The sequence below is a fragment of the Lathyrus oleraceus genome, chromosome 7 (genome assembly GCF_024323335.1).
Source record: "Lathyrus oleraceus cultivar Zhongwan6 chromosome 7, CAAS_Psat_ZW6_1.0, whole genome shotgun sequence".
In the NCBI taxonomy this organism is placed as follows: Eukaryota; Viridiplantae; Streptophyta; class Magnoliopsida; order Fabales; family Fabaceae; genus Lathyrus; species Lathyrus oleraceus.
In genome coordinates, this window is record NC_066585.1 from 379,993,529 (window position 1) to 380,014,704 (window position 21,176).

General features: G+C 35.9%; 1 protein-coding gene across 3 annotated transcripts; it reads left to right on the top strand.

Annotated features, from left to right (window-relative positions):
* Nucleotides 1–4,823: 4,823 nt before the first annotated feature.
* Nucleotides 4,824–17,989, top strand: LOC127100476 (DNA topoisomerase 1 beta). 3 transcript variants are annotated; one of them, XM_051037683.1, is made up of 16 exons: nt 4,824–5,024; nt 5,345–6,711; nt 6,874–7,068; nt 8,466–8,546; nt 8,991–9,050; nt 9,197–9,291; nt 9,439–9,595; nt 9,712–9,837; nt 15,366–15,446; nt 15,614–15,704; nt 15,777–15,910; nt 16,277–16,345; nt 16,431–16,520; nt 16,653–16,756; nt 16,834–17,002; nt 17,711–17,989. In XM_051037683.1, the coding sequence occupies exons 2-16, from the start codon at nt 5,347–5,349 to the stop codon at nt 17,777–17,779; spliced, it is 2,886 nt and encodes a 961-aa protein (XP_050893640.1). In that variant the 5' UTR covers nt 4,824–5,024; nt 5,345–5,346; the 3' UTR covers nt 17,780–17,989. The 3 variants fall into 3 exon arrangements, with proteins under 3 accessions (XP_050893640.1, XP_050893642.1, XP_050893641.1); XM_051037685.1 differs by lacking the exons at nt 4,824–5,024; nt 5,345–6,711; nt 6,874–7,068; nt 8,466–8,546 and adding an exon at nt 8,799–8,835; XM_051037684.1 differs by lacking the exons at nt 4,824–5,024; nt 5,345–6,711; nt 6,874–7,068; nt 8,466–8,546 and adding an exon at nt 8,811–8,895.
* The last annotated feature ends 3,187 nt before the right edge of the window (nt 17,990–21,176 follow it).

A 21,176-nucleotide genomic window follows, 5' to 3' on the forward strand; every position in this document is an offset into this window, starting at 1 on the left:
CTTATTCAATATAGGGACAACCTATGTAATAAATGGATGATCGGTCCAGTAGATGACCAATTAGGAGAGCTCGACGGCGAGACAAGCCATGACGTGCCTCACTTGTCGCCTCTCATGGCCCCCTTACAAATATCCACTATAATCTCATTTATTCCTTTTTATAGAGGCTTGATTTTTTTTGCAATTGAGCATAATTTTTTAAATTCCCTTTCCTCTTTACATGTATATTTGTTTCGAATCAATTTATTTTTTAACTTTTCACTTATTTTTATCATTTTGTCTTTGCGTTTCTTTTCTTTTTCTTTTTCGATATAGTAAATTTTTCAACTTTTCAAAAAAATCTTATGCAAATAAGCTAATTTTCTAACTTTTCTATTTCATTTATAACTCCTACCCTCTTTTCAATCCTTTATCTTTTCAATTTCTTAATTGACACCTCAAACTTAGTAGATGTTTTTCCAACAACAACCCAACACTTAAAGTAAACCAAATATATGAGAATAAATTTTACCAAACTCCAAGTAAAATAGGACAAGGTTTAGGTTGTAGGTTAACAATAATGTTAATTAAAACAAACAATGAGAATCAAGCTAAAAAAGATTATGCAAAAGATACAATTTAAAACATCTTAGTTTGAAAGACTCAAGGCTATATGAAATAACTTGTCTAAATGTGTGTAAACATAACAACTAAAATCAATTAAGAACGTACACAAGCTCTAAATAAATAACACATACTAGAATACACTCATAAAAAGAATATAGTGCTTAAGAATTGATATTTCAACACCTAATCTAACACCAACACCGTATTACAATACAAATTTGTTTTATTATGTTTTAAAAAACATTCATTTTATCTACTTTAATACAAATCATTCAACAACTAATTATGCAATTGATACAATGTATATACTGTGTTTATTTTATAGATGTTCAAATAACAATCCTCGTAATGTTTTGTTTTTGTTACTCATCATATTAAATTAGAGATATATAGCCTAAATAATACATCAAATTTAATGTGGCATCAAAATCATTAGAGCTCACAAACTCTAGTCACTGCTATAAATAAAAACACACCCTTTAAATAAGATCACACAATCAATTCACCTATTTGATATATGCACACAATTCACTCTACTATGTCATCATAATGTATTTTAAAGTACACACACCTCACTTAAACAGACATATAAGAAGACATCAAAGAGATGAAAGTATCACACCAACATATCACAACCCGTGATTTTATGACTACTATTTTTTTAAGGCTACGTTTTTCAGATGAGGGTAATTTTTAAGAATCATACAACGATAAAAGAAACTCCGATTTACTTAAATAAAATCTATATGAGCTAAAAAAGTAGAAGAATTCCCTCCATGATATATATATATATATATATATATATATATATATATATATATATATATATATATATATATATATGTATTAGTTCATTTGATTCGAGTTATCAAGATGAATTGAGTTAGAGGAATGATCTTTCCACCCTTAAGGGTGCTCCCACACCACCATGAAAAGTCCAAACTACCCTTAAAGTTCGGAGACGCATCCCCGGACGCACCTATTTTAGCCATTTCTCATATCAAATTGAAGAGGAACCCCTATTGTGGCAACAAAATAATCTGAAGATGCATCTCCATATACGTTAAAAGTGCGTCAAAAAATGCATTTACGTAAACATCGTTTATTCAAAAGTTAGTGGGTGATCCGAAGATGCATCTCCGAACACTTTTGTTTCATATCCCACACTAGGCTACCTTTCCCATTTCCTTTTTGTTCATTTTCTGCAAAAAAAATAGTTATTTTCCTCATCTCAAGCTTTTGAGTTCTCTATACTATTCAAGCTTCTTTTTGTAGGAAATTTATACCGTTGGAGCTCTAACTATTCATTTCCACCATCACATAACTCATACATTCAATTTGATTTGATAAAATTTTAAAAATTCTATCTCTTTTTTCTATTTTGATTTGTAGTTAATTGTTTAAGTTACATTAGTTGTTTTAGGTACATTAGATAGTAGTGTAAGCAATTTTGGTAGGATAAAAAAACATGCATTGAGGTATTTTTGGACTGTTATGGCATAAATGGCATATCTGCCATGGCTAAGACAATTGCAGATTTGTCCAGAGATACATCTCCGGATTTGTTCTGCATTGTTTTCGGAGATACATCTCCGAATTGGACCAAAGCAAAAAAGTTGGTTGATTTTATGAAATTTGTGAATTTGTTATGACATGTTGTTTGCATGTCTCTGTTTTTAACGCAGGTGCAATGACTGAAAATAACACTATCCAAATTAGACTCGGGCATGTGTCCCAACCCGTGTCGGTATGAAGTGAGAGTGCCGCAACGAGGACCATGGGGCCATGAGTTATTGATAACTCGTTTGACATTGCATCTACTTACCAACCCCAGGCGTATGGTTCTCATAGTCGACTCTCTCTGGCATATGATGCAGCTGATCCTGAAGTTCCTAAAGCCCCTAAAGTCCAGGAGGAAGCCGTTGTCGATACTTCTTTAGAGTGTTACCCGTGATGCCCATTTGACACCTCCTTACTTCATATATATGCCAACCATGCATCTAGAGATGTATGGGAAGTAGAGATATATTTATTTTCTTTTGAAATTCATATGTTTTCAACTAATTAAATCGATGTTGATGGTGATATTTTCTTTTGACATGAGCGTTATTGTTTGAAATCTATAAACCACAACATGAAGATATTTGAGTTGATACAACCCACTGCTGCTTCGTTTATTGATGTTATCCGCTATTTCGGTCTTTCCGATTTTTGTTCATTTGCTTACATGACCATAAACCATGGCATGCATACAACTTTTACTAAGAGATGGCATTTAGGAACGTCATCTTTCCACCCGCATACAAGCGAGATAACCATCACCTTGGATGATGTCTTATGTCTCCTGTATCTTCCCAACAAGGGGAGATTACGGGACCATGGGAGGATGGGGAGAAAGGAAGCTGTCGATATGATGGTCACACATTTGGGTGCTGACCCTAGTAAGGCCTCCAAAGAGGAAATTGACACTAGAGGTGCTCATACTTTGTTTAGTTTTTTTTGAAAAAAATTATAAAAGCCTTTTTTGTAGGGGGCTTGGATGCCAAAAGTGATAGTGTGCATGTTGAGTACCATTTGACTTGCGCATTAAGGTGTTACCTTTTGTTATTGGTTAAGACGTCCATTTTTATGGAAAAAAGTGCAACCCATGTATATGTGACCTACCTTCAGTACTTCATCGACTTGATTACGATTCATGAGTACAATTGGAGAATTGTCTGTTTGATCCACATGTACTCGAAGCTGAGCGAAGGTTGTCTTCGAAAGACAAAATAGATGACAAGGAGCTGCACACTACTTACAGTATTTTCTTGTTACTAATATTTTCATGATTCATTTGTTACACTTGTTATTAATATTGTATCCAAACCATTTCAAGGGTGAATCATCTCCCACTTCCCTCGCATCACTAAGTGGGAAGTTGTGCCTAGCTACGATGAAAACTGACCACGTGCAACCACTTTTGTTTTGTACATGGGGAGTAGTATGGTTGAGCCATTCAAAATGTATCTTGACTGTCACCAGATGACGTTTTCTTCTGACCATACGGGGGTGACTAGGTGACGCGTCAATTTGACGTTATTTCCTTATACTCTAGGTGGCTGGCATGTGAATCATCTCTTATGTATCATTATCTGCCCGAGTGAGTGATGTGCCAGTTTGCCTACTTGCAAATTATTTTGAGACCTTCTTATGAGTTCGATCCTCCAGGCCTCTACTGCAGAGATTTAGTGTGATACTGGATGATTTCGAGAGTTACTTGGTACTAGAGGAGTATCGTAGGGAGCCAACTTTTGTAGACTATATTGTTGATGACGGATACATGGCCCGGTTCTATAAGGTGTCACACCCTATCATGACACTAGACGCTCATGGAAAACCACCTAGGTTAGCTAACCAGGAGGTATTTAAGGCTTATTATGAGCAGGCAGAGAGAATGACGATGATATGTCAGTGTGTTGCGGAGATGGGTAGAGCAGACATAGAGTCAAGACTCTTTGAGGATGACAATCTCTAGTTAACCCTCATGGAGAACATGATTGTTGAGTTACCGTGCAATACAGTCGGAGGAGGAGGAGACAAAGGATTTGATATATGCAGTACTTTATATTTGGATGTATTATTTTATTGTATTTTCAGACAAATATTAGGTATGGTGTTTAAATTAATGTTTGACTTTTTACTTTCGTTTATCTTTAATTAAACTTGATTTTACTTTGATTTTATGTCAATATAACTTGACCTAAACAAATTATAATGTTGGGACAATGGTGTTGTTCTGAAACCATTTAGGGGGTTTCTGGAGACGCATCTCCGAAATAACCTCCATTGTAATTACATTGCTTCAAATATTTGTAAAAGGACTTCACGAGAGATTTTGGAAATGCGTCTCTGGATACACCCAAATATTATACTGAGATGCATATCCAAATCATATTTTGATTAAAATGGAGTGAATCTCAGAATAATGCATTTTGGTGTGGTTTGGGTGCGTCTAGAGAGATATTTCCAAACATATGAAGGGCAATTTCATATCTTTAAAAGTGTGGAAGACATCACTAAAGGTGAAATGAGCGATCCCTATTAAGTTAATAAGTAAACGTGGGCAACTTCTCAATTTAGACTTATTTTGGATGGATGGGCCCAAATTGAAAATGGGCTTTTAACTTTTATACAATTGCCCAAAATTAGGCCCAAATAACAAAAGGAGTTTGTGCTTGTCTGAAGCCCTAGGATTCAAGCTGAATGTCGCGGTAACCACAATCCCTAGAGAGTTTTGTTCACCTCGATTGCCTCAGCTATCTCAGAATCATCTCTTCCAGGTTGCTGTAACCGGGAATTAACAAAACTCACCAGCCTTCACTCGGTACTGTGATTTTGAGATTTCGCGCCAAAACGGTGCCATTTACAACACATTTGTTAGTGCTCTTTTCATTCTTTCAATGCGCATTTCATTACTTTTGCTTTACACATATGGTTGATGTCATAGTCTTTTTCGTTTTCGTGTTAATCTGTTGATAAATCAAACGATTGAATCTCATAATTTTATTTTATCTTTTTATGCCTAAGTTTTCTCCTTTCCATTGCTCTACAATGGAATAGACGATTTGAGCTATGTTTTTTTGGCTATTCTTTCAATTCATGATGATTGATTTAATATCGAATGGTTTCTTAATGGAAACTTTTCTTAGCCGGAATTTTATGTGTGATGTACATGCCCACATTATCCGTGTTTCAGTAATGGCTGTTGAGGCTTCTGATAAATCAAACTTGCCTGGAAAATTTGATGACGACAGCGATGATGATCAACCGTTATCTTTTAAAAGATACGCCAAGAAGAGTCCATTGCATTCTCAAGTAAAGAAAACAACTTCTCACAGTCAAGAGGGAAGGTCAAATAGACAGATAGCTGACGTGCCTTTGTCAAATGACCAAAATTCTAAGCCATCACATTCGGCTGTCTACACTTCATTAGGGTATAAGCCAAACTTGCCTGAAAAATTTGATGACGACAGCGATGACGATCAACCACTATCTTTTAAAAGACACGCTAAGAAGAGTCCATTGCATTCTCAAGCAATCAAAACAACTTCTCACAGTCAAGAGGGAAGGTCAAATAGACAGAAAACTGACGTGCCTTTGTCAAATGGCCAAAATCTTAAGCCATCAAATTCGGCTGTCAACACCTCCTCTAACAAGTCACCCGTAGCAAATTCAAATTCCCCTTCATTAGGGGATAAACCAAAGCCTCTTCTGGGGCAGAATGTAACTGTTGATGTTAAGAAACAAACAACACCTATTAAACACCCTACAAAAGGTTATTGTGAAGGTTTGGAGGATGACGATGATGATAAACCATTGAGTTCTAGGTGGAAGATAAAATCTAATCATGGTAGCAAAGTAGTAGCTCCTGTTGTTAACAACAAGTCTTCTCAAGACTCTGACTCAGATGATGATGTTGTCCCTCTGTCAGCAAATTTATCAGCTAAGTTAATACGAAATTCTAATTCTGGAACATCTAGCATGAACTATGATGATACTGATAAGAAGCCTATTTCAAAAGTTCAGAAAAAGCGGCAAAATGGTTCTACCACAAGTAATAAACAGCAAAAGCTATCTACACTACCAATTAAGAGAGAACTCGAAAATTGTGATTCCCCGCACTCTTCGGCTAAAAAGTCAAAGATCTCAGATTCAACCACTTCAATCAAAACTAAACATGTCTCTGTTAAGTGTGAAATTAAAGCTGAGGAGGAAGATGATGATGATGATGATGATGAACTTCCTATTTCCCATAGATTTAAGAAGTCACCAACATTATCTGATAAACCATCTTCCACAAAGAAGATATTGGCAAAGGTTACTAAAGTTAATAATTCCGGTTCAACATCTTTTAAGAAACAGACGAAGAACAAGTCAAAAAAATCCATCAGTGGCTCAGAATATTCCAAATCTACGAAACTTCTTCCTAGCTCTGGTGATGGGCAGAAAAAATGGACTACGCTGGTTCATAATGGTGTCATTTTTCCTCCTCCATACAAACCCCATGGAGTAAAAATGCTTTATATGGGGAGGCCTGTTGATTTGACTCCCGAGCAAGAAGAGGTAGGGTTTAGTATCTGAAAACTCTGCTCTTTAGATTTTGGGTTCTTGTTCCTTTTTTTTATTTATCTCAAATTCTTAAGTACTTTTATGTAAAACTTTCTCAAATTCTAAGGTCTCCTCCGAGTTTTTGACTGTGTTATGGGCTTCAAATATGTTTTTCAGGTTGCTACAATGTATGCGGTTATGCGAGATACAGATTACATGCAAAAAGATAGGTTCAAGGAAAACTTCTGGAATGATTGGCGAAAGTTGCTAGGAAGAAATCATGTAATTCAAAACTTGAAAGATTGTGACTTTACCCCAATCTATGACTGGTGCCAAAGTGAAAAGGAAAAGAAGAAACAAATGACTACAGAAGTAAGTTGTTAACTTTTATTTTATTTCATTTCTCAATAATAGGAATTGATATATTTTGCAACTTTTATTTTGAATGTTTTTTTTTATATCAGTTTCCAATATAAACACACCAATCAGTTAGAATCGTGTCATTATGTTTTGAATCACATGATTTGATACAACTTGTCTAGCTGTTATTTCCTATCGTGTTGAATCACAAATGACTGAGTTGTTCAATACATGACTGATTTGGTGAGACTCATTTTTTTTTTTGGTTTGATTTCCATCAATTCTCATCGGACATTGAAAATCAAATCATCTAATTTGTTGAATGATAAAAAAATGAAGGAGCTCTACTGAAGAATGCAATATTGGAATATTCTCTTGCTTTGTTTTCATTTTTCCAAAGCAGGCATGAACGCACACGCCCACTCACTTACTCACTCACACTATGCACTTGATTTGGTATTTCAACTTCTGTTGTTTCATTCTTCTTAAACATAGGCTTCACAATGTCATTTTATGCACACCTTATTTGGCCATGTATATAGAACTCTTATAATTCTGACTGACTGACATATGACTTTTGATTTTGTTGTGTACGACTTAGTTTAAGCTGTTTTATCTATCTGTAGTGTAAAATTATCAGATTGAGCACCATATATAATGGTATATGATGTATATGTTCAGCTATATTTCATTGTATTTGAATCCTACAATACAATCTTACAATTCAATTTGAGATTCACTATTTTAAATTAGTCTGTCTGTTTACAGTTTGATAACCTTATCGCTCATTTCGTTGATGTTATTTCATCATAAATCTTATAGGTTTGTTGATTCGTTAACTACATTTAAAAGGCATTATAAAAGAAACTAGGAAAGTATGAGGTTTCTACCTAAGTTTGTACTTTTTGATGGAACTTTTGTTTGGGAGTGTTTGGTGGAGCAGGGGTTGATGTTATAGATTATGTATGTATATATGTGTGTTAGACAATTTAGACTCCCAGTTAAGTTGTACACTTGAAAGTGGAATACAAATAATGGAAAGGACCATCCCTTGTAGGGTGTTAGTGACAACCCCAGAATTCCCAGTTAACAGAATACCTGAATTCACTCATGGTAAAATGAGTAACTGATTCGGTTAATAAAACAGAATTCTGCATAATAGTTACAGTTGTAACAGATGAATAACTAATTCTGTTAGTAAAACAGAATTATAAATAGTAATTGGAGGGAAGGGAGAGTTAGTTTTTGAACTCAGTTGTAATTGGAGTGGTTTTCTCAAATCAGCCTGTTTATTGCATACTCTGAATTCTTTTGAGAATTCTTATCTTCTTCCCTTGTACCAGTTGAACCTTCCTTAGTTCATGTCATCTATCTTTTAATTGTTGACTCTGTCTTAACCCTTTATGCAGGAGAAGAAAGCTCTGAAGGAAGAAAAATTGAAGCAAGAGGAGAAATACACATGGGCTATTGTCGACGGTGTTAAAGAGAAGGTTAAATATTGCTCTCTTGTTTCTTCTTATTTCTCCCAATTGTTCTACAACTTTTATGACCTGTAATTGATCATTAAGTTTTGCAAGAGGAAAAGAGTTATACGACCTTCACTTGATTTAGCCTTTACTCTTAATATTTCTTGTGGATATGATATTATCTTTGGCCATAGTATCATCTTTCATTTTTCCGAATTTGTGGCATTATAGTAAAGAATGACTATATCATTCTCTTCAAAATTTTTTTTAACAGTGTTCAGAAAACGGTTGCTTTTGAGGGAGTTATGCACTGGTGAAGTAGCACATTTTCTTCTCCTATTATTCGTGACCTTTCTCTGTTGAGTTTTTATATGTAATTCATATTGCAACTTGTTGGTTTCAAATTTATTGACAAAGTAAAATTTTATCTTATGACTATTTTTTGTTGTTGTTAAATCCACACTTTAGGTTGGAAATTTCAGAGTTGAACCTCCCGGATTGTTCCGTGGCCGCGGAGAGCATCCCAAGGTTATTATGCTAGTTGTTTCTAGAACTAGATACATGTTTTTTTAGATATAATGATTTCATCTTCAGATTTTTGACTAGCCTCTAAAGTTTATATAGCATTACTTATTACTCATTACTTATTGATTGATGGAAATTTATGTTATTAGATGGGAAGATTAAAAAAACGCATTCATCCAAGTGACATTGTAATTAATATTGGAAGTGAGGCACAAGTTCCTGAATGTCCTATTCCTGGTGAAGGGTATTATTCTACCCCTTTTTGGAGAATAATTGTTTTTTGATAATTTTTTTTTGGAGAATAAGTCTTAAAATACAATAGAATAATGTATATACCACCATGTTCAAAGCTCTTTTTTTTTGGTATGACCGAGTTATGTAACCTTGGCAGATGGAAGGATATAAGAAATGACAATACAGTTACATGGTTATGCTATTGGAGTGATCCAATTAATCCAAAGCTATTCAAGTATGTGTTTCTGGCAGCTAGTAGTTCCTTGAAGGGTCAAAGTGACAAGGAAAAGTATGAGAAGGCTAGGATGTTGAAGGTGCTTTCATGCTTTCTTTGTTAGCTTTTATCGAAAACCATATTTGTCTTACAATATTTTTGGTTTGCATTTAAAAGAACTTGTGTATTGCCATAGTTTTAAATATCATGGTGCAGGATTATATAGGGAACATCAGGGCTTCATATACAAAAGATTTTACGAGTAAGGATATTACAAAGCAGCAGATAGCCGTCGCTACTTATCTTATTGATAAACTGGCTCTGAGGGCTGGTAATGAGAAGGTATAATGTCTATATACACACTTGCTAAATCTTTTATGTGCTAGCTGCAAGTTGCTCGCTTCACTAAAACATAAAGTTCATACAAGAGGCCAAAGACACTGATAGAAACACAGATGATGAAGTGGGCCTTGAGGAGAATTATAAGCCCCAAATTTGGAGAGTTTACAAGAGGAAACGTGGGAAGGGAATGAAAGATGCTGAGCTGGCAAAAGGGTGATGAGGAGCACGTGAAGTTGGTTAGTATTTAGTATGGGGATGGATGAGAGAAAGGGGCATCATAGAATTTGGGATTTGGAGAGAGAAAGGGGCATCATAGAATTTGGGATTTGGAGAGAGAAAGTCACCATGTGGTGAGGGAAGCCGTTAGTGCTTTGGATTGATAGCTATCACACTATCAATACATTCTTTCTTTGTTTTATCTGATGGCCTGTAAAAGATCGTAAAACTAGGATCGTACCACATCACTTAAGATCTTACCGAAGGGAAAAATGGTAATTTGACATATATACATACACACAAAAATATGAAATTTATAATACATGAACAAAATAACCCATAAATCACAAAATTCAACCAATTTAATTAATAACTCATAACCATCCTTCCATAATTTAACAAGTTCAAAAGACTTTGTTCAAAATAAGTAGTTCAAAAAACATAAATCTAACAAACAAGTCTAATCATCTAAGATATTATGTATTCCCATATCATAATAGTCATATAAAAGGCAATTTCAGCACGTAAGATCTTAAGATCCAGCACTCGATCTTGACCACAAAGTGCACAAAAAAGTTTTTTCTAAGATCGTAACACTAAAAGGCAATTTCAACACGTAAGATCGTAAGATCTTAAGACCCAACACTCGATCTTGAATACATTGGTTACATATTAGATTGTTCATTCTTTCTCTGTGTTAATTTGTTATCTTGTTATATAACCCATCAATTGGTCCGACCTGTCGGATCAAAACGCACACCGTGGCGGAGACTGTTCATGACAAGGATGGGTGATAGAATTGAAGCTTTGCAAACACAGGTTGAGAGTGTGACAATGATGCTGCAAGAGCTTGCTTTACAAGTGCAACAACACGCCCAACAGATGCAACAACTGAGCGTAATCCTGACCGAATTAAGCAAGCAGCTGGGAAAGAAGACAATGATGCAAGAGGAGAACTCTCTGGGTGATTCATCACAAAGTGAGACTCATCTTGCAGGGAAGAAGGTGAAGCTTCCACTGTTTGAAGGAGAGGACCCGGTGGCGTGGATCACACGAGCTGAGATCTATTTCGATGTTCAGAATACATCAGAGGAGATGCGTGTGAAGTTGACGCGTCTAAGCATGGAAGGTTCAACCATTCACTGGTTCAATCTTTTGATGGAAACGGAGGACGAGTTATCGTGGGAGAAACTGAAACGAGCGTTGATTGCATGTTACGGAGGGAGGCGGTTAGAGAATCCTTTTGAAGAATTGTCGACGTTGAGAGAAATAGGGAGTGTGGAAGAATTTATCGAAGCGTTTGAACTCTTGTCGTCGCAGGTGGGACGACTCCCAGAGGAGGAGCAGTACCTGGGGTACTTTATGAGTGGGTTGAAAGCCCAAATTCGAAGAAGAGTGAGAACCTTGAATCCTCAGAATCGCATGCAAAGGATGAGGATGGCAAAGGATGTTGAGGACGAGCTGAAGGAAGAGGACGATGATGGTGAAAGACATTATGGGAAGAAGTCGGTGGGTGATCGTTTGGGCCGAAACGAATGGAGTGAGCCTGCGTCCAAATTCTGGAGCGGGTTAAATCAGACCCATAAAGATTCTACTCGATTCTCAAATTCGGGTTGGAGCAACCCGGGGCAGAAAACGGGTTCAACTGTGTCAAACCTTATTTTCACGTCATCTTTGAGTTCAACAGGAAAGAAAGGTGAAAACGACCGTCGCGTGCTAGTTTCAGAACGGTGGAAGGGAGTTCGGAGTATTCAAAATGATGAAATGGCAGAACATCGAGCTAAGGGACTGTGTTTCAAATGTGGAGGAAAATTTCATCCCACTCTTCACAAATGTCCTGAACGTTCAATGCGTGTCCTCATTTTGGTAGAAGGTGAAGGGTTGAATGAAGGTGAGATTGTTTCCATTGGAACTGTTGAGACTGAGGAAGAAGAAGAAGATGTAGAAGCTGAATGCAAAATTATTGGAGTGTTGGGTAGTATGGGGGAATTTCACACGATGAAGATGGGTGGAAAAATTGCCGGCATCGAAGTGGTTGTCTTAATTGATAGTGGAGCTAGCCACAACTTCATATCCCCAGAAATAACTACTGCTTTAGGGTTGCCAATTACCCCTATGGCAGCTAAAACGATCAGATTGGGAGATGGTCACAAGGTTCATTCTAAAGGATTCTGTGAGGGAGTTGGGATCAGTTTGGGTTTTCAAACATTTGTGGTTGATGCTTTAGTGCTGGAGTTGGGAGGTTTAGATGTGGTGTTAGGGGTATCATGGTTGAGTACTCTGGGGAAAGTGGTATTGGACTGGAAGGATCTTTCTATGCAGTTTTTATGAGGGAAAGATGATTAATCTGCAAGCTCAAGGTAGGTTCCAAGGGAAACAAGGGTGTTTACAATCTTTCTTGGAGGACAAACACAGGAGAGGTGGTGGACTAATCATGATGAAGTAGAGGCAACATCAGAAGCTGGGCATGAAGAAGTGACTAAGCTGTTGGATCAATTTTTTGATGTGTTCCAAGAGAAAATAACACTGCCTCCTGAAAGAAAACGTGTGCATCAGATCAAGTTAATCCCAGAGCTTGGTCCTATTAATGTGAGGCCATATAGATATCCACACCAAAAGGAAGAAGTTGAAAAGCGAGTGACAGAGTTGTTGACTGCGAGAGTGATTAGACCAAGCATGAGTGCTTTTTCTAGTCCGGTAATCTTAGTCAAGAAGAAAGATGGTTCGTGGCGTATGTGTGTTGACTATATAGCCTTAAACAAAGCTACTGTACCAGATAAGTACCCCATCCCTATTGTTGATGAGTTATTAGATGAGTTGTATGGGGCAACAATTTTTTCTAAGATAGATCTAAAATCTGGTCATCATCAGATTCGTGTCCATGAAAATGATGTTGAGAAGACTGCTTTTAGGACTCATAATGGGCACTATGAATACCTTGGGTTAATGAATGCTCCAGCCATTATGAATGATATTTTTAGACCCTATCTCAGAAGTTTCGTGTTGGTATTCTTTGATGACATCCTTGTTTATAGCCGGAATGAAACCGAACACTTAGAGCACTTGAAGCAAGTGTTGACAGTTTTAAAATTGCATTGTTTTGTTGCTAATAAGGCAAAGTGCAAATTTGGATGTAAACAGATTGATTACCTGGGTCATATCATTTCTGGTGAGGGGGTAGCAGTAGACCAGGGAAGATCAGGTGTGTTATAGAGTGGCCGGAACCTAAGAATGTCAAAGGAGTACGTGACTTTTTAGGTCTCACGGGCTATTACAGAAAATTCATCAAGAATTATGGTAAACTTGCTAAACCCTTGACTGAATTGACTAAGAAGAATAACTTTATTTGGAGTGAAGATGCTCCGGAGGTTTCAATCATCTGAAGCAAATCATGACTACAGCTCCAGTACTAGTGTTACCTGATTTCTCTATTCCTTTTGAAGTGGAATGTGATGCGTCAGGGAGAGGAATTGGGGCTGTAAGCTTTATCTGAGGGCAATTTAACAAAATCTGTGTATGAAAAGGAGCTCATGGCTTTAGTCTTGGCCATTCAACACTGGAGGCACTATCTGTTGGGCAGGCCCTTTGTGGTTTACACTGACCATAAAAGTTTGAAACATTTTTTACAACAAAGACTGACATCACCTGATCAACAGTGCTGGTTGGCCAAGCTTTTGGGCTATCAATTTGAGGTTAAATATAAGCCTGGGTTAGAAAATAAGGCTGCAGATGCTCTGTCAAGGTGTCGTGATGATATGGAATTTTCTGCTTTGTTGTCTTATTATCCTACTTGGCTGGATGGAGAGAAGCTGTTGCAGGAAGTCAGGCAGGACACAATGCTTCAGAAGACAGTAAAAGAACTTCAAATGAATCCTGATATGAAGGTTGGTTTCACTGTGCAGGAAGGTATTTTGTTTTATTAGGGCCGATTGGTGTTGTCTCCTAATTCACCTTCTATTCCTTTGCTTTTGAAAGAGTTTCATGAGACACCTATGGGAGGTCATTCAGGGTTCTTGAGAACTTATAGAAGGTTAGCAGCTAATTTGTATTGGCCAGGAATGCAGAGAAGGGTCAGGGACTTTGTGAGGGCATGTGATATATGTCAACGACAGAAATATGCAGCTACATCACCTGGGGGATTGTTACAACCTTGCCAATTCCCAATGCCATCTGGGAGGACCTTTCAATTGACTTTATAACTGGTCTTCCAAAGTCTAGAGGGTTTGAAGCTGTGTTGGTAGTGGTTGATAGACTCTCAAAGTATAGTCACTTTTTATTATTGAAGCATCCTTACACTGCCAAATCTGTTGCTGAACTGTTTGTTAGGGAGGTTGTACGATTGCATGGAATTCCTATGACCATCATCAGTGACAGAGATCCTATATTTGTGAGCCATTTTTGGTTGGAGTTATTTAAGTTGCAAGGGACTCAGCTGAACATGAGTTCTGCCTATCATCCAGAGATGGATGGGCAAACTGAGGTTACTAATCGTTGTTTAGAGAGCTATCTGCGATGTTTTGCCTCTGAACAACCGAAGACATGGTCGTATTGGATTCCTTGGGCGGAATTTTGGTATAACACTACATTTCATGTATCTATAGGGAGGACACCTTTTGAGGTCGTATATGGTAGGCAACCACCAAGTATAATTCGTTTCCTAAGTAATTAGACTAAGGTGGCTGCCGTGGCATTGGAATTAAGTGAAAGGGATGAGGCTCTGAATCAGTTGAAGGCTCATTTGTTGAGAGCACAACAACAAATGAAAAGGGTGATGAGGAGCACGTGAAGTTGGTTAGTATTTAGTATGGGGATGGATGAGAGAAAGGGGCATCATAGAATTTGGGATTTGGAGAGAGAAAAGAGATCACCTTGTGGTGAGGGAAGCCGTTAGTGCTTTGGATTGATAGCTATCACTATCAATACATTCTTTCTTTGTTTTATCTGTAATTTGTCATTCTTTCCAGCAATACAGTTACAGATTATTCATTCTTTCTGTGTTAATTTGTTATCTTGTTATATAACCCATCAGACACAAACGCAGAGTTTTGCATAATTGAAATAGGTGTTGTTTGTTCATGGCTACAACTATTCCCTGTAAAAATCTGCTATTATAATAGGTTTGTAATATGGAGCTTTATTAAACATAGAATGTGATGGTGTAGCCATTGCCTATGCCATACATCAACAAAATTGTTCTATTCTTTGAATTAATTGTAAGGTTTCCTAGTGTGTTTAGTGCCCTCATTATCATATGATTATCATCTTCATTTCTGCTATTTAAGTTTAGTCATTGATTAATCGCATTTGCTTAGGATGATGATGAAGCTGATACTGTTGGCTGCTGCACATTAAAAGTTGAGAATGTGACAAGAGAAACCCCCAACAAATTGAAGGTATTGGAGTTTAAAGTATTTTCACTTTTGTTTTTCTGGCTGGGTTTGATTAATTTAAGATCCTTTGGGGGCGTTTTTTTTCTAAGTGGAGTTGTGACTCTAATGATATCTGTTCCCGCACCAATTATTCTTCCAAGTGATGTTGTTCATAATCTGTTTCAATGCAGTTTAACTTCCTTGGTAAAGATTCAATCAAGTATGAAAATACAGTTGAGGTTGAGCTTCCTGTTTATAATGCAATTTTGAAGTTCCAAAAAGGTTGGAAACTAGTTATTTTTAATATGTTTGTAGTTTGAGACTTGAGCCCTAAGTGCTTTTTTCTCTTTTCAGATAAAGGCCCTGGTGATGATCTCTTTGATAAGCTGGATACAAATAAATTGAATGCTCATCTGAAGGAACTCATGCCTGGCTTAACAGCAAAAGTCTTCCGTACATTCAATGCATCTATCACATTGGATGATAAGGTAAAAATAGGTTTAACTGAAAATCCTTAAATTCCCATACCTTGGGGATAGATGACTATATGCTGTTAATGATGTACAAACTGGTTGAAATGATATAGAAAGCTGGTTAAGATTGCATACATTCTTTCATTTGACTTGATATTTCCTTTAACAGCCCTTCGATCAAAATCCTCTTAAACTCACGTGATACTTTCCTCTTCACAGTTTTTTCCTTTCCAACCTTCATTTCCATCTTGGATCAAAATACCCATATCACCTACCATCCATGCTTCTCAAGGCCCAACCTATAGCTTGTCATGCGATGGTTTCTTTTATTAGCTTCTATATTAGACTTTAATATATAGTTTTCCTTGAATTGTATAACAGTTGAATAAAGACACTAAAGATGGAGATGCCGCAGAAAAGATTGTTGTTTATCAGCATGCAAATAAGCAGGTAAATTGGGATGAAAATATTGGTAGAGTATTATTATTTAAATTGCTCACGTATATGTTGTAACAGGCTGTCTCTTCCGTAACAGGTTGCAATCATCTGTAATCATCAACGGAGTGTTTCAAAATCTCACAGTGCACAAATGACAAAATTAAACGAGAAAATTGATGAACTTCAGGTGATTTGAATAATATGAAATTGTGAACCTGGACTGAATGATATTTTTTAATCAATATGTTTAAATTAGAATAGATTTGGCTTTTGTTGGCCATGAACACATGATTGGAACTGTCTCAATATTTACTTGTAGGATGTTCTGAAGGAGCTAAAAGTAGATTTGGACAGGGCAAGAAAAGGAAAGTCCCCTACAAAGAGTTCAGATGGAAAAAGCAAACGAAGCTTAACTCCTGAAGTGTAATTTAGCTTTCTCAACATCTTTAGCCATTACTTAGTTGAATATGATGCAAGATTGTGGTTTATGCAATGTACAGGCTAGAGAAAAAGATATCTCAAACCAATGCAAAAATTGAGAAAATGCAACGTGATATGAAGACAAAAGAAGATCTTAAGACTGTAGCATTGGGCACATCCAAGATAAACTATCTCGACCCCAGGATTACAGTTGCCTGGTGCAAGCGGCATGAGGTTCCCATTGAGAAGGTGCTAGCTTCTTCACTTATTCTTTTCCAATAAGGTTATCAGTATTTTACATGCAAGTTATATCTCAATTTGAAACAAAACTCAACCCAACCGATAGGAATCATGTCTGTTTTGGACCTGAATTGCAGCATGAATCTCAATTCTTTATGATCAACTTTGATTCATTCTGATGAGTTACACAACTTGCCACTGATATATAATAGGCTAAAATACTCTGTTGGTCCCTGTAAATTAACGAGTTTTTGATTTTGGTCCTTGTAATTTATTTTTTTTGGTCCGAATTCGTAGGAAAATTTGCATTGTGGATTTTTCTGCGGATTTTATTTTTAAGGACTAAAATCAACATAAAAGTGATATATAGGGACTCGGATCAAAATAAATAAATTACAGGGACCATAAGACTATTAAGCCTATAATATCACTTGTTTTTAACACAAATGTCATTTTTTGAATACATATCTTCCGGTTCATAGCATAGGTCTTTTGATGCCTGCATAGTGATCTCAGCCACTAATGGTTGATAATATTGATCTCTCAGCTACTAGATCAATCCTACCATAGACATTTGAGTGGAAGAGCTGAGTTCTGCATTTTCATTCTTGCTCATGTGTTGTCAATCCGATATCATACTTAATTGACTGCATTTCTTTGGCACTCTCAGTTTGAGTTTGTTACTTATCCGTGTCTCTAAATTACCTGAAATTTCAGCTTTTCACAAAATCTCTGCTGGCAAAATTTGCTTGGGCAATGGATGTGGACCCAGATTTCAGATTCTGAGATAGTGGCATGCTGAGATGATGGGTTGAAATCGTTTCCTTTTTTACTAATTTGTTTTCTATAAAAATTAATTGTTTCATGTGTTATAAGTTCATCTAATCTAATTATGGAGCAAGTTGGCCCCTTCTCCTTTGACCTATATACTGCTTGAAGAAACAGCCATTCATAGTTACGAATTTAATGTGATACCCATTGCCAAATGAGGTTAAATTTTCTAGTGTCATCATTTTAAGCGGTGGAAACAAATAGATAAATATGAAAATATTAAAAATAGGGAAATAAATAAAATGCACAAAGTTTTCTAGTGTCATCATTTTTCTTTTTCCTTCCATTATTATGTGATTTGTTGCGTGTTTATAGCACCAGGGTGATTGATTCATAATCCTTATTTTAAGTTATGTTTGTGTAATACATGTAGAAATATATATTATACACAATTGTAATGTTGGTACTGAAATACATTAGTGTTTAGTGACAATATTTTTAGTGACAACATTGTACATATTATATGCCCAAAAAAAACTATAACTATGGCACAATATATATACAAGGGTGCATAAAAATAAAATTAGGAACTAGATCATTGGAGAATAATTTCAAAAGAGATATTTACACAGTGAAAAAGTCATCCAAAATATCAAGCAAGCAAGGACATCAAACTATCTTGTTCTTATCCTTCATCTTCTCAGAACTTAATGAAAATAATCAACAAGCATCAACAAACATAGGGTGAGATAATAATCCCAGTGGGTTCCCTATCTCATGGATGAGTCCATTCGACTCTACAAGGTTCTAATAAGAAATCTAGCTCAAGTCAAAAGGGAAAAAGAAGTACACAAAACTTGCAATGTATGGAAACATGCCTCTTGAGTTCATTGAACTCAAACAATCATTAATCGGAAATCATACCAAGGTATATTTCTCCGGCTAACCTTACATCTATGATTATCGACATGGATCACAGATCCTTGTATCATATTTCGAGTCATGCATGGACTTCGGCTTTTAAGTGATAACATTCACTTAAAGAATCGTCGCTTTCTATGGGATTCAAGACTTATTTAAAGCATTTTACCGGTATGAGACTAACCCCACTCTGGGATCCACCGCATTTGGGACTCTAACCTAGGTCAAAAGAAATATCGGTGCGTACATCTTAATTCTTACTCTATATAAGTATCACAACTCGAGACGACACAATCAAGGGTTGTTTCCGATTACGTGACTAAATAGAAACACAACGTGATCTTATTCGACAATCACAAGGTGAACATGTTCCATACAAGGCATCTTACTCTTAACTATGACAATCATCCATCCATGATACTCACCTAGGTATCAAATCGAATAAACGTCACCGCCTAATGTTATCTAAGTCATATTTCTAACTTCTTAACCTAATTAGAACTCTTGGTTATCTCGCATGTTTATCATGTATTTCTCTCAATGATTGTTGATTTAATGCATACATATTACCACATATGTCATAAGGCACAATAAGAAAAAGAGAGCCTATTCCATTCATCACAACATGTAAGAAATTACCATCAAATGTCACGACCATATAGAGTTTTAAACAAGCTTTCCGCCGCTTTTGACTGTGCGTTAATCGGAGTTACGGTTCTCGAGTTATGATGGAAACAAGAACCAAATTATTTTTGTCAGTGCAGACAAGTTCGCTTAGCGAGCTCCTGCAAACTCCAAACGAACAGACTTCACTAAGTGAACTCCTAGCAATCCAAGTCAGTAGCAAACTTTCCTTGACTTCGCTTAGTAAACATGACAGTGTGAAAACACTACCATGGCACATTTGAATGAGGAAAACACCAATTTAACATGTAAGGATCATGGAATAACATATAGAAGCATAAACTACAACACATTCAATCATGAGAACACAAGAATCATGAAGAACATAATAAATCATATGCTCATGATAATTATCATTATCAATCTAGAATACTTATCGTACTATCATGAATCTTACTAATTTCTTTATGATTCAACAAATCCCAACTTCTAACAATCACAAAATTTCTAACAAGAACCCACCTTGATAATAAGTTAAAGAGATTGTTGGAAGATGATGAGATGAGATGATGATAATTCCAAGTTCCTTGTTCTTCCTTCAAGCTTTTCCTTCTCTCTTTCTTAAGTTTCTTTCCTATTCTTCTTTCCTTTCCTCTGTCATAGAAAACATGTATTACTACATGTGGTGGTGATTGGTCATTAGGTAGAACATGTGGACATAAATAAATGGTAGGATTGTGTGGATGGAAATGAATAAGAGTGGTAGAAAAATATATCCCAAGCGGTACCACACTTAATATTTGTTCTACTAGAATAATTGATCAATTATTAATGTTATCAAAATGTTCCTTCTTACACAAGTTAATAAAAGGTCAGTATTAAAAAATATTGATTAAGTCAATATGAGTCCACTAGTTACTCTATTTGTCTCAACTGATAACTTTCAGAGCACATAGGAACTAAACTAATCTCAACTGATATGAATTTAAGTATTTAAGAAAATACGGGGTATTACAGTTTGAGCAGTGGTTTGAATGGAATAAATAAATAAATATGAAAATAAATAAAATGCAGAAAACAAAAATTGGTTGAATTACGGATCAACTACACTTTTCTTTAGAAAATTTTACCTCATACCCCCTATACCCCTATATTTTGTTAAAAATACCAATTTTATCTTTACTTGTTTTTAATCAATTTTTCATTTCACTTTTTACCATTTATTTTAGACTTTTGAAAATTGCACCTCTTCATAGTCGCACCGGAACACTTTGAAAATGACTTCCGATATGCTTTTTTTTTCTTTTTGGAAGACTTACTAAAAGAGCTCAGGTTTATAACAAAACTAGTTCTGGAAGACTAACTAAAAGAGTTTCGATTTTGTGCAAAAAAATATACTGTACCAGAACACTTTACAAATGTGTTCCGATTTATATGCTTATGTGTATTGAAACACATTTAGACAAGTTATCCGATCTCTTAATTTCGTGTAACGAAACTCTTTTATGAAGATGTCCGATTTGCTTTGGTAAATTTATTTCTTTTACAATTTTTTTATGCTGCAGGTATGGAAATTCCTCCACAAATATGCGATAAAAACCAAATATGTGTAGATACTTCTGATGCTTTTTCATCTACTCAAATATTTGGTACACAAGAAGAGATGATAAGGTGGATTATAAAGGTTGGAATTCGAAATAAAAGTAATTGTTATTACCACTCGTTCAGATACTCTGAAACAAGTAAGAGATGGAGGAGTAACAAATTAATACTTGGTTGTGATAAAGGTGAAAATACAAGGATATACTAATAATGGAATCCAAAGTGCGACAAAAATTATGGATGTCCATTTAAAACCAGGTCGACT